Source organism: Carlito syrichta, unplaced genomic scaffold (assembly GCF_000164805.1).
Source record: "Carlito syrichta isolate Samal-C Ts95f unplaced genomic scaffold, Tarsius_syrichta-2.0.1 Scaffold304574, whole genome shotgun sequence".
Classification (NCBI taxonomy): Eukaryota; Metazoa; Chordata; class Mammalia; order Primates; family Tarsiidae; genus Carlito; species Carlito syrichta.
The window spans coordinates 803,431-818,092 of NW_007248670.1; the positions used below are offsets into that span (position 1 = coordinate 803,431).

General features: G+C 37.2%; 1 protein-coding gene across 9 annotated transcripts in view; it reads left to right on the forward strand.

The window, feature by feature from the left end:
- The window catches only part of NCOA1 (nuclear receptor coactivator 1), a 204,873-nt gene that overhangs the window by 176,201 nt on the left and 14,010 nt on the right, over window positions 1-14,662 (forward strand). For all 9 annotated transcript variants that reach the window (XM_021713489.1, XM_021713490.1, XM_021713483.1 and 6 more), the window contains 3 exons: window positions 1,725-1,826; window positions 3,985-4,387; window positions 12,257-12,431. In XM_021713489.1, the coding sequence (XP_021569164.1) occupies window positions 1,725-1,826; window positions 3,985-4,387; window positions 12,257-12,431 (680 nt within the window). The remainder of the gene's footprint in view (window positions 1-1,724; window positions 1,827-3,984; window positions 4,388-12,256; window positions 12,432-14,662) is intronic.

Here is a 14,662-nt window from a genome sequence, read left to right on the forward strand (position 1 = left end):
ATATCTTTATTTTTGAGGTGATTCACAATGTTGTATCTTATTCCTCAATGCCTTAATGTTATAATTTTAATATTTATACTATATGAAGCTTTTCCCCAAGATTGGTTTGCTTTCTGATCTAATAAGTATCAGAAAATGAATGAGATCAGAATTAAGTATTGAGCTATTTGACGATGAGAGATTTAATCATTGTTCATAACACTTTAGATTCTTTTATAAAACTTTCATAGACTTTCAGGTTATATATATTGTATTAAAATATATTAATATTAAAGTAAAAAATTATATGAATATATTTTATATATAGTACACGCTATATATAATAATTATATGAATATATTTTTTATATAGTATACTTTATGTAAACATAAAGTACTGCTACTAATATTGTTACTATTATCACTCTGAATAGTTTATTCACATCAAACTTTTAAGCAAGAAAATACTTAAGTTATAGATTGTTTATAAGAAAATCTCACTTTTGAGGATGCCTGCTTTGTCACCAGATAAAGTTAAGGCATACCTATGACCTGAAACCTTAAGCCTGGTCTAAACTGATCATCTCAACCAGTGTTCCATAGAAGATGGTTCTGGGAGATAAATGTTAATGGTTATATGTCAGAAAAAAAGATTTGTGATAAATTATTTATATACTATATCCTCTTCTTGGAAATCCACAATGTGCTTTGGTCAATTAAAGGTATATAAAATTGCTGCAGCCGGACTCGGTGGGTCAGCCTGTAATCCCGTGCTTTGGGAGGCTGAGGTGAATGAATTGCCTGAGCCCGTGGGTTCGAGACCCACCTGGGCAACCTGGCGAGACCTCATCTCTACAGTAAATAAAAAAATTAGCTGGGCGTGGTAGCGCGTGCCTATAGTTCCAGCTACTTGGAAGGCTGAGGGGGAAGGATCACCGGAGCCCAGCAGGTCGAGGCTGCGGTGGCCGGGAGCAGCCACTGCACTCCAGTCTGGGCGACAGAGTGACTCTCCAACTCAAAAAAAAATTTTTTTTAAATTGCTGCAGTAAATAAATGTTTCACCTTGTGTAACCCATCATTTCCAATACTTAATACAGCACAGCATGCTATTTTCCTGGCACATCTATTAATATCCTGCAGAACAATGTTCTTTAGAACACCAATTTGGGAAATGCTGGGCTAAAGTAATTATTTCTTCTAGTTAAATAAATAACCCATTTTCTCAGACCATTTGTTTCTTACATAATTCTCTCTAGCTAATGAAATCATGCTAGATTTTCCCCAAATATGTACCCACCAGACATAGTACCTCCGAATGAGAGTACCCTCCAAGTATCTCAACTTTCCATTCATCTTCCAAACCTTTGTAGAATGTGCCTTAATTGTATACTTGCTTTTAAAGTCACAGTATTTTAAGACCCAAGACTAATGTTTCTTTTTCTTTAATATTGCACTTATCTGAAATAACTACTAACATATTTTTAAATTACAATAAACGTGTGCATATATATACATGTGTGTATGTATTCTACTTGCAAATATTCTGCCATATTTAGTATTCTAAAGGCAATACATATTTGATAAATGTTGGGAATTGCTAGACTTTTGTCAAATAGGAAAAAAAATCTTACTAAACCTGTGACACTAAAACTTTAGTAATCAATAGAAAGTTTGTGTTAGTCTGTAAGGTCCATGCTATTTTTGTGTGTAGAAATATGATATCTCATTGTTTCCATGTTTCTTTAGTTGATACATCAAAATCGGCAAGCTATCTTAAACCAGTTTGCAGCAACTGCTCCTGTTGGCATCAATATGAGATCAGGCATGCAGCAGCAAATTACACCTCAGGTAATGTGAGAAAACCCAACATGGTTAGTACTTCTCCAACCCAACCAGTGTTTCTTAATGTGTTGAGTGTCTTTGAAAGGGTCTGTGAACTGATCTTTTAATGATGTTTGTAGTGTAGTTTTCTTCTAGAATGAATTAATAATCTACTTGTGATACTGCTTACTGGTATTTGATCTAAAGCCAAGTGTTCTTTGTTTTGTTTTATTGTTTATGTTGCCATTGTTATTGGATACCAGATGACTAAGTAGAAAACTCTTATTGCTGTACCGAATAGCACCAGTAAAAAGAAGCCTCTGTTATGAAACTGTTTGAATGGTACCTGAAACCTGACCAAAACCCAGCGAAATTGCTAAGCTGTCTTAACTGTCTAGTGTACTATGCTCAATCTGAGCATCAGTATTTTCTTAGCTTTCATTCATTTTTTAAAACTTTGTACATAAGCTCATTGGAACATAAAAAGAACCAGGTAGCCTTCCAAATGTTATCCAGTACTCAGTCCCTACTTTACCCCCACACATGCTTTAACATTTTTGTTTCAACCACTTATTTATGTTTCATAACCGAGTTGATGTAAAAATGTGGAAGATTAGAGGTTTTAGAGAGGATTCAAACAAAACTCTTCTTTTCTCCATAAAATGGACTTACACGGATTTGGGGCAAATACAGGAAGCCGACTCCAATCAAAGGGATAAATATAGACATACATCACTTAAAGATTGAAATACTTTCTGAGAAAGGCATTATTAGGTGACTTTGTAGTTGTGCCAACATCACAGAGTGTACCTATATAAACTTGGATGTCATAACCTACTACTCACCTAAGTTGTATGTGGTAGCCTGTACAGCATGTAACTATACTGAATACTGTAGGCAGTTGTACCAAAATGTTATTTGTGTGTCTAAACATGGAAGAGTTATAGTAAAAGTACTGTACTATCATCTTACGTGGCCACCATTGTACATGCCATCCATTGACTGAAACATCATTATGCAGTGCATGACTGTGTTGACAGAAGTGGTTGGTTAGCAGCAGATACTGGCTCTTTATGGATCCATATTTGGGGTCTTCTTTCTTATAAATTATAAATCTCAGTGTTAGCTCATTCAGGAATTATTCGGTTGTAAGGAAACAAAACCCCACTTTTAGAATTTACATAAAGGTAATTCCTGTCAGAAAATCATATTTCACGGTCTCTTCCAGTTTGAACTGTAACTAGTTGGCAAGTTTAATTTTAACGGAGCCGTATGTTTTAACCACATCCTCAGTCTGAATTGACATTTTCTGAAAAAGGTTTTATTGACATGCCATATTGCTTTGCATGTTAAATCACTGAAAAGTGATTTCAACCTAATTTTACCACGTTTTCCCCCTCATCTCTAATATTATAGCTATTAAATCACTTAATGCTAATACCTGAAATAGTCTTGCAGTGCAATAATGATATGAAATGGCTGTTTCCACTGATTTCTTTTTATTCATTTATTTCTAGTTTATTTTTAAGTGATAATTTATTAGACATTGGATCCTGGATTTCTGAGTCTTCCTTTTTAAATTATATTTGTGTGTTTTTTCCTCATTGTAAAGGTAATGCATTTTCATTGTAGATAATTTGGTAAATACAGAAAAGTATAACGCAGAAAATTAAAATAACCTATAATCACATTTTATTTTAAATGAAGCAGGATAATGATCTCAGTGAGAAAATGGGGAAGCTAAATTTCTTCATATTAGAAAGAGTAAATTTTTTGGAATTGAAAAAGGAAAAGTCTGTTAACAATCTAATATCAGATAAGATAGACATTATCAAGCACATTCTCTTTCACTTCCTTACAGTCTTAATGTTTCTCTTAATGGTTTTCATGGCCAGTATTATAGTACTAATCAAAATGTACTTTATTTTGTGTGACTTTTCACTGAGAATTTACATTTAACCAGTTATAATAATGTTTTAGCACTTCTCGACTTCTTTTAACCTATAAAAATGTACTTATTTTTTCTCCTGTGATTATTACTTAAGGGGTTTTTGTTCCTTTTCTGTTTTAGTTATAATTGCTATATATTTTGTTGTCCCAAGCTACTAGGCTTTATCCTATAAGCTTTCCAAGATAAATAGTGATTATAATAATTTTAATAAGTGAGAGTTTTTTCTCCTTTCAGCCACCCCTGAATGCTCAAATGTTGGCACAGCGTCAGCGGGAGTTGTACAGTCAACAGCACCGACAAAGGCAGCTAATACAGCAGCAAAGAGCCATGCTCATGAGGCAACAAAGCTTTGGGAACAACCTCCCTCCCTCATCTGGACTGCCAGTTCAAATGGGGAACCCCCGTCTTCCTCAGGGTGCTCCACAGCAATTCCCCTACCCACCAAACTATGGTACAAATCCAGGAACCCCACCTGCTTCTACCAGCCCGTTTTCACAACTGGCAGCAAACCCTGAAGCATCCTTGGCCAACCGCAACAGCATGGTGAGCAGAGCCATGACAGGAAATATGGGAGGACAATTTGGCACTGGAATCAACCCTCAGATGCAGCAGAATGTCTTCCAGTATCCAGGATCAGGTATGAGGGTCACAACTTTATGTTATTCTTATGAGAAATCCATACAGGCCGGGTCCTTCCCTGTATTTGTTTCTGTTGACTGACATTGAGTCAGGTGCTGAAGAAGAAAGACACTGACACAGGAGTCAGGAGATCCAGGCCCCAGACTCAGCTTTTGCCAAGATTAAATTATTTGAGGCTTAACTACCTTTCCTAGGTGAAATGACTGAAATGGAGGAACCATAAGGGTCTCTCTGACTCTAAATTTTTTTAAATTTTGTATGCAAAGCATCTTCTCTTAGTTGTTTCCTTTTTTATGGATCTCTATCAGAATCTAATGAAAACCTCTCCAGACAGTGGCTTTTACTACATTAATTTAAAATTTGCATATAGGTTTTTCATTTTGAGAGATTTTGGTTTTGATAGTTTGCATGAGGATAATCAATCTCTACAGAGTATCTCAGACTTCGCATTGCTGTCACCACTCTTAGCTGCTGTGATTGAAACTTCCTCTGTGATCTATCACAGAAACAAAGAACTAAGTACCACATATTCTCACTCATAAGTGGACCCTGAACATTTACCATAATACTATAAGAAAGGGATTGGCAGTAGCCAGAAACTGCCAGGGGAGGGGGTACATAACATCATTAAGGGTATCTGATCTCAAACCAGGTGAAGTGGAGACCAAAGGGAGGCCCAAACTTTACCTGTATGATGACCACTTATATACCTAATCCTGAGTTGTACCCCACATCCTTAAAATATTTTTTTAAATCTAATTTTTTAAAAAAGATTAAAGAGAACATACAATTATCTATTTTGAAAAAAAACCAAGAAACTTCCTCTGCAGTATCAGTTAACTTTTTACTTTGTAAAAGTTTTTTGGCTGGGCTCGGTGGCTCAGCCTGTAATCCCAGCACTTTGGGAGGCCGAGGCGAGTGGATTGCCTAAGCCCGCGGGTTCGAGACCCGCCCAGGCAACTTGGTGAGACCTCATCTCTACAATAAATCAAAAACTAGCGTGGTAGTGCGCGCCTGTAGTTCCGGCTACTTGGAAGGCTGAGGCGGAAGGATCACTGGAGCCCAGCAGGTCGAGGATGCGGTGGCTGGGAGCGGCCACTGCACTCTAGTCTGGGTGACAGAGTGAGACTCCAACTCAAAAATAAATTAAAAAAATAAAATAAAATAAAATAAAAGTTTTTTTTCTTTTTTAGTCTTCATTTGTACTATATGTTTTCTATGCTCCTTGTTGTGGATGGTGATATCTTATTTCTTTTCTATCACTTTGAGATTCTAATAAGTAGTGGCAGCAATACACATTTGATTGATCTACCATGTTTAATCAAACTTTTATGCAAAATTAATAGCCAATTCCTGAAAATGTAAATAAATTCCTTGATTATTTAAACGAAAGAAAAGGTACATTTTAAGGCTGCTTAAAAATTAATTTCGGTGAGAAGACTGCTGTTTGACTTGAATAAAATGTTGAAATTATACAGAGATTTTTGACATGGCAGTATGTTTATCAGCTTGGCAGTCAAATCACATTTAGGGTTTCCATTCTTTTTTTTTTTTTTGAGTTAGAGTCTCACTCTGTCACCCAAACTGGAGTGCCGTGGCCGCTCCCGGCCACCACAGCCTCGACCTGCTGGGCTCCGGCGATCCTTCCGCCTCAGCCTTCTGAGTAGCTGAAACTACAGGCGTGCGCTACCATGCCCGGCTCGTTTTGATTTATTGTAGAGATGAGGTCTCCCCAAGTTGCCCAGGTGGGTCTCCCGCGGTCTCAGGCAATCCACTCACCTCAGCCTCCCAAAGGCACGGGATTACAGACTGAGCCACCAAGCCCGGCTGGGATTTCCATTCTGATGGCAATAAGTTTTAAAATCCTTTGACAATGAAATTAAGTATGCAAGGAGACTTGTGTCAGAAAGCACCAGAAGTTTCTAAGCCATTTTAATCAAAATTATGCAACACCAATTTCTTTGTCCTCAAGACAATGGAGTCATCTTTGGCTGGTTTATATCACTGACACTATCTGTGTGGGCAAGAAAAGAATTACAAATCCATATTTTAATTATATGATTGTCTGAACAAGAGTGGTCTTGAAGAGTTTTATTTCCATGTGTCTTACAATTTCTGTATGCAGAGAATTTGACAAGGCCTTTTCGCTTTACATTAGCTTTCAGAAGTCCTCCAGCATTACAAGACTTGTGTAGTTGTCTGCTTCCCCATTCCTCTTCCAAAACAACTTAGCCAAAACAGCAAATAGATTTTTAGCAGCATTTATTTTTTTATGTTTTCAAATCAGAGTCTCACTCTATCACCCTGACTGGAGTGCAGTTGCACGATCATGGCTACCGCAGCCTCCACCTTCTGTGCTCAGGTGATACTTCCAAGTTACTGGAACTACAGGCACATGCCATCACACCCGGCTTATTTTTTGATTTACTGGCCACCACATCTGGCCTATTTCTATTTTTTTTAAGCAAAAATAGTCCTTAGTATAACTTGATGGTGAATTTATTAATAGTTGACTTACTTGCAATTAGTTTTTTCCCCTAAAGAATGAGATGAGTCTTTTGATTTAAGGCTCTACAATCAATATCATAAATGCAGCTAAAAATCTGGCTGGACGCAGTGTTCCACGCATATAATCCCAGCACTTTGGGAGACAGAGACAAGGGGATTGCCTGAGTCCAGGGATTCGAAAACAGTCTGGTCAACTTGACGAGACCTTGTCTCTACAAAAATATTTGAAAAATTAGCAAGGCGTGATGGGTGTATGTGTGTAGTCCCAGTTATTCAGAGGCTGAAGTGAAAGGGTTGCTTGAGCCTAGGAGGTTGAGGCTTCAATGAGTCATGTTTGTGCTACTGTACTTACTCCAGCCTGGGCAAGAGAGTGTGACTGACTCAAAAAAGAAAAAAAAGTAGAAATAGTGCTTCTCTCAATTTTCAGTCATGTACTTTAAAATTTCTTCTCTGGAAAGCCAAGAAAGGAGAACTTCCTATCCTGCCCCCATTCCTTGACACAGCCAAGTGAAAAGGAGGTGCTTCAAAGGTCTGGTTCTGATGAAGTTAATGAGGTTTCTTTCAGGACTGTGGGCCTAGCCTTTGATCTGTTTTGTGTCAATATAAACATAGTGAGTTGAAATAATTGTGTGGGTGGAGCTTCCTTTCTTTCCAGGTAGCATGACCAGATGTGTTGCCACCCATGTAAGTATTCTGTCTGGTGCCTGGATTTTTCAATCCTCAAAAAATAAGAATTTTTCTTTGATAAAGTCAGCATTCATACTACAAACAAAACCCAGAAGCTGGGTACAGTGAAGACCATAGTAGTTTCATCCAGTTGCAGACTGAAGTGAAGTGGCAGGGCTGTCAGCTCTTTCATGAACTACTTCACAATAATACTGGGAAAATGTTTAGTGTTTCTGAAGAGAATAAGAAGATTTAAAGAGGTAGTATTTTTATTTAATTTCTTGTAACACTCTAAACTATAAACATGCTCCAACATGATCAGCAGTCTAGTAGAAGTCTTCTAGACCAGGTCTTGTGTTGGCAAAACTTCAAGTTCTGGAAATGTTCCAACCTTTCCAAATCAAGTGTTAAAAAAAAAAAAGTTAATTGTATCTTAAGGAAATCCACATATAAGGGCTCTTTGGCTTTTTTATGTTTTATGCTTGTGTTGCCAATAAACTTTCCATATGAAAGTACTAAAATATCAGTGTCCCAGTATATTTCAGTGTTTGACATACTAAGGTGAGCCTAATCCAACCCACCTGTTGTTGTAAATAAAGTTTTATTGGAATACAGCCATACTCAGTAATTTATGTATTATCTAAGGCTGGTTTTCACAGAGCAGAGTTGAGCAATTGTTACAGAAACTTACAGCCTGCAAAACTGAAAATATCTGACCCTTTGCATAAAAAAAGTTTGCTGATTCCTGTGTTAATCAATGATAGCAAAGCCAAAGAATAAGTACATTAACTTTACTTTGGACCTAAAACTGCTCTAAAAAATAAAGTCCTTTTTAAAATAATAAAATCAAAGACCAACACTAAGGCGACAACAACAACAAAGCAAAACAATGTCACCTGATAAGGAAAACTGTCCATTCCAGAATTTGGACAATTAGAATGTGAGATGAGACCAGAAAGAAATAACAAAAACCATGCTGATGTACTTGAAGTCTTTCATTTATTATTTACCTTTGACCCCACAGACTAATATCCGTAATATGTGTCTTCCCCCATGAATATATTTTTGCTGAGAGAAATTATTTCATCATAAATAAGTTTAAAAACATATTAAGAACAACAAGTGGGAAGCTGGGGCCAAGCACAAACTCTGTGTCTGGGCTCCCAAGCCACCACCTCCCTCTACAGGCAGCATCAAGAGTGAGAAAGCTTTTGTGGGAGGTTCTCTCAAGGCAAATGCAGAGAACAGAAAAGCTGCTAGGCACAGTCCCTTGGAATTGGTGGGTCATTTGCAAGGGATGCCCTTTGTCATGGACCTGCCCTTCTGGAAATTACCCTGAGAGCCAGGGAAGGGGCTCAGTGAGCTTCTGGAGCCTTCTATCCCCTCCCAACTCAACATCAAGCAAGCATTTTACAGGAAGCTTTCTAAACTCCAACTAAGTTCCACCAGCTTTAATTATTCCTCCAGCTCACCTGCCTTCCCCAGAGGCCTTGCTGGAAGTGTAGCGCAGCTGAGCCACAAAACGAACTTCAGTGCAAGCCATAGCGCATCACTCTCCTTGCAGATGTTCACTGACAGCAGTGCAGTGGAGAGCATCTCGCAGCAGTGTGCGTGCAGCCTGAAAGCCGTGATCATGTGCCAAGGCTGCGGTGCATTCTGTCCCGATGACTATATCGGACCCTCAAAGCTCTGTGTATTGTGCCTTGTGGTGAGATAATAAATTATGGCCATGGGGAAAAAAAAAAGAACAACAAATATTTTTAAGACCACAATCACAATAGTTGAAACTGAAGATGTAGAATTAATGCAAAGACAATCAACATAGAAATGAAGATGATGGCAAAACCAAACATTAGACTCACCTCTAGAGTTATAAATGAAAAAAAGTTTCTCCATATATTCTAAGTAAAAAATATGTACCAAAGATTAACATATAGAGGAAGCAGCAAGAAGAAAATGTGTAGCTTTATTTATATAATCTTTACTACCCCCAAAATAATTAACCATTGAGTGAAAGAAAAAAACTATAAAGCTTACAGTTGGGTCCACTTACAGAGAAAGTTTTAAATATTTTTTAAAGTGTAGCCTATAAAAAGCCAAAAATGAGTAAATTAATTCATTTCTGACCAGATTAATCAAATGAACATTTTTTTAAAAAGCATATTAACAGTGACAGAACACAGTAAAATATTATACAGGTATATACAATTGTACTTACCAAGTGATGTTAAGAACATAGAGATGTAATGATGAGAGAAAGAAGCAGATCTCAGAATTATGCAAGATTTTCTTGAAAAAGATTTAAAGGAATTATACTAAATTACATGCAGTCAAATTTTGGCATTCTTTTTTGTTGTACCTTATAACTTTCTGATTTTTAAATCTCTGCCTTAAAATTATTTAACTGTGTGATGTATTTTGTCAGTAGAAAAAAAGAAAAAGAATACAGAAGGCTGGCATAACAGAAAACATATAAAAGGAAACCCATTTTTACTCTTTTAAATTGTTATGGATCTCTACTTTTGGCCAAGATGGAGTATCAGGATCTGGATTTATTCTCCCTTCTGAAACAAACAAAAAAATCAAAGTACATTAAACAACAGTTATCAGATTGTTCAGACTGTTACTGCAGAGAAAAGGAAGCCAGCTGGAGCCAGGTGGTTTCCCTGACTTGAGGCAATGGAGACAAAAGTCCCAGAAAGCCAAAGCAGCTGGTGGTGGCAGGGTCCAACACAGGAGAGGACAGAGCTACACAGTGAACTAGAGGATATGCAGAGTCCCGTTATAGTCTTCAGCTGTGACCTGATCAGTGTGTGTGTGTGTGTGTGTGTGTGTGTGTGTGTATGTATGTATGTGTACATACAAATCAAGGCCAAAGATAACCACCTGAAAAGATTAGAGAGAACATAAGTTTAAAATCCACACAGGCCCAATTCCTCTAACAGCCAGAATAAAAAACCTCACAATTCATGGGGTATCAAGCAAAATGCTCAGAGGTGTTTTGCCTCAGGCTAGGGAGAAATAAGCCCTAGACTAAACCCTGTTCCTGTCTCTTTAGGTACAACATCCAAAGAATTAAATTGTTCCCATGTAAGCTAACCACAGCCCAGACAAAGGCCAAAAATATTTAAAGGAATTTTTAAAAAATCTAGCACATAATAAAGTAAAATTCACAAGATCTGGAATCTGATTTTTAAAACTACCAGCTATGCAAAGAAGCAGGAAAATACAACCTGTAGTGAGGAGAAAAATCAGCCAATCAAAAGTCCAACCCAGAAAGTACAGATGAATAGGATTAGTCGACAGAGACATTAAAGTAATTATAAATGTATTCTCTATGTTCAAGAAGCTAGAGGAAGCTTGAACATGTTAAGTAGAGGCATGGAAGATATAAATGAAACCATAATCAAACTTACAGAGATGAAAACTACAGTGTCTGAGATGAAAAATATACTCAATGGGATAAACAACATATTAGAAATTACAGAAGAAAAAATTAGTAAACTAGAAGATAAAACAATAGAAACTTATCCAAAATGAAATCATAGAAAAAAGAATGAAAAACTTGTAATTTACTCTAAACTGATCTTATAATTCAGTGTAATCCCCATCGGAATTTGGAGAAATTGACAAGCTTATCCTAAAATGTATATGAATATGCAAAGGACCTAGAATACCCAAAACAATCTTGAAAACAAAGTTGGATAACTACCCTATTTCTAAAATTACTATAAAATTACAACAATCAAGACAGTGTGGTATTGGTTTAAGAACAGAGATAGATCACTGGAACAGAATAAAAAGTCCAGAAATAAACTCTAATTTTTATGGTCAGTTGATTTTCAATATTGTTATATCAAAAGGCTGCTAATAGGCACTATCCTAATAAAAAAGAACAAGCTACTGATAAACGCTACAAATGGATGAACCTTAAAAACATTACTAAGTGAAAAAAAGGCCAGACCACAAAAGACCACATGTGGTTACATGTATATGGAGTTTTCCCAAGGAGGCAATCTGAAGAGATAGAAAGCAGATCAGTGGTTACCCGGAACTAGAGGTGGGAGCCAGGATTGACTACACACAGGCAAGGCAATTTTGGGGGTGATAAAAATGTCTAAACTGATAATGATGATGGTTATACAACTCCACAAATTTTCTAAAACTATTAAGTTGTGCAGTTACAATGGGTATATTTCGTGTTGTATAGATTATGTCTTAAGAAGGGAGAGGGAAGAAGAGTCTACAGAGAAGACTGAGGAGGAGGGGCCAATAAAACTTCCTCATTTTTCATTTTCATTAATGGGTTTTTCTTACCTATTTTTCCCCTTTTCAAGTTGCATTTTTCTTACAAGCAAGTCATTGTGTATGTTCATATATTTTTTACACGTAAAAATTCATATTATCAAAAAAATTCATATTAGCAAAAAAGAAAAGAAAAAAATAATATGCAGTCCAGCTACACAAATCAGTACCTTAGTGAATGGAAAGCATTCTTCCAAACATTTATGTGTATTTATCTACCTGTTTATACTGAGATTTCCTGCCTTCTTTTAAGAAACTAAATTTTTTTCCTACTCTGTTGAATAAGATATTTGTAAGTATATTGTAATTGATCCTTTGGGAATTTTTCCTTTATGGGGTCAATAAAGGTGCAATGTATTCACATAAATTAATTTATGTCAATTTGCAGGAATGGTTCCTCAAGGTGAGGCCAATTTTGCTCCATCTCTAAGCCCTGGGAACTCCATGGTGCCGATGCCAATCCCTCCTCCTCAGAGCTCTCTGCTCCAGCAAACTCCACCTGCTTCTGGGTACCAGTCACCAGACATGAAGGCTTGGCAGCAAGGAACAATAGGAAACAGCAAGTAAGGGCACAGTTTCTATATATGAGCATTCCTAATAGTTTGCAGTCCTGCTTTCATGGGCTGGTTGTATTTCCACGGTCTAGGTAGAAAACTATTGGCTACTACCATTTACATGGTAGAAGGAACTGAATTTTATGTTATCAGCAAAGAAAAAATAATGATTTTTAAATCATTTTTAAATCTTTTAAGTATCAAGTCATTATTTATGTGTCTGCAATACAGAAAAGTGGTCTAGTAGCCCCAACCTTTCTGTCTTACCCCAGCACACCTAAAATATATGAAGAGCTCCCATCAGTAACAGAGCTTCTCTGGGACAGATGTCAAATGGGTACTTTTTAAGAAGTCTTTCTTTATAAGAACACATACTCTTACAGATCTAAAGCAAGAATGGCAAAATGATCGAATTCAATATAACTGAGTAGTGAGCACTCAGAGATTTCACTCTTCGCAATGTGGTTGAAGAGTTTATAACAACGAAAGGTTTTAAAGCTTCTTGGGTTATTCTGCCTTACCCCTGTTTGAGTCTCAAGATTTTCAGTGGCCTCGTCTTACCCATTTTACTTAGAATTATCTCACCAAAGTATATTTTTTCCAAATCCTGACTGCTGAACTTTTCACACATCACTTGAATTTTGTAAGTATTTTAATTTGGTTGTGTCTTGGTTCTAATGACAGGGAAGCCGTTTGATCTGACAACATAATAAGTAAGGTAGTTAAAGTTGAAAACGTAAGACTATATTCTTTTAAAGTTCATTGAAAGGTGAGAGAAGAAATCTTCCTGTTAGAAAACTGTGTAGTTCTCAATGAGGACCATACATAAATGAGGTAGACATGGAACCATCTCTGTAACATGCATGAGAAATTTAGTGTCCTAATGTATTCTAATCCCAGCCTCCTAAACTCACTTTAGATTCCATGGCTCATCATAATTACTCTCTTACAGGCACTTGCAACTCCCTTGCCCCACTCTCCCTCTGTTGCACTTGTGCCTGGGAAAACTCCCTAATGAAAACTCCCTAAACTCTTGCTGCATACCTCCACCTAAGCATTGAAATGCAGCTTGAAAAAAAAGTCATGCTGACATGTCTCACTAACCTTTTTTTCTGCTTTCCTTTATAGTTAAATTCTTTAAAAGGCTGTATCCATTTCCTCTCCTCCCACTCCTTGTTGAATCCATAAGGCTTTCATCCCTGCCATTCTACAAAAAGTATTCTTGTCAAGGTGGTTAATGTCTTCTTCAATGCCAGATGCATTGCTCATCAACAGCATTTGATATACTTGAGCATTTATCCTTTCTTCATTTGGTTTCTGGAACAACTTTCTCTCTTGAGAAAGGCAGTTCTCCTCTTATCACTCAGTCACCTTGATGATCTTCCTCATCTCCCTGACCTCCATTTGAGGGCCCCAGAGTGCATTCTAGGACCTCTTCCCCATAGTTACTCACTCTTTTGGTTACATCACCTAGTCTTACCACTGTAAATGCCTGTTTCTGCGCTTATGATTCACACATTTAAATCTGCAGTTCAGATGGCTCTCCTGAACACCATACTGTATATTCAGCTGCCCAATCACCATCTCCACTTTAAAGTCTAATAGACATCTCAACCTTAACATGGTAAAAACTGAAATGATTCTCCCCAAATTCTGCTCCTCTCTTACTTTTTCCCCTCTCAGTAAATGACAACTCCATTTTCTAATTGTTCAGAAGAAAAGTCTTTTCTCTTTATCTCACATCCCACACCAAGCACATCAACAAATCATGTCAGTTTTTTAGCAGCTCTCCCTTCTTACCTGTTGCACTTCTGCACCTTAGTGCAAGTCACTATGGTCTTTTTCCTGGGTTATTGCAGGAACCTCCTGTCTTCCACATTTACTCCACTCTCACTTAATCTCTACATAGTAGCCAGAATGATGCTTTTGAAACATGAAGCAAGGCTATGGCTCAAGCCTGTAATCCCAGCACTTTGGGAGACCGAGTTGAGAGGATTGCCTGAGCCCAGGGTTCAAGACCAGCCTGGGCAACTTGGCAAAACCTTGTCTCTATAATAAATCAAAAAATTAGCCAGGCGTGGTGGTGTATGCCTGTAGTTCTAACTACTTGGAAGACTGAAGCAGAAGGATCACCTAAGCCCAGCAGGTTGAGACTGTGGTGATTGTGAGGGTGCCACTACACTCCAGCCTGGGCAATAGGGTGAGACTCCAACTCAAAAAAAAAAAAAAAAAAAAAAAAA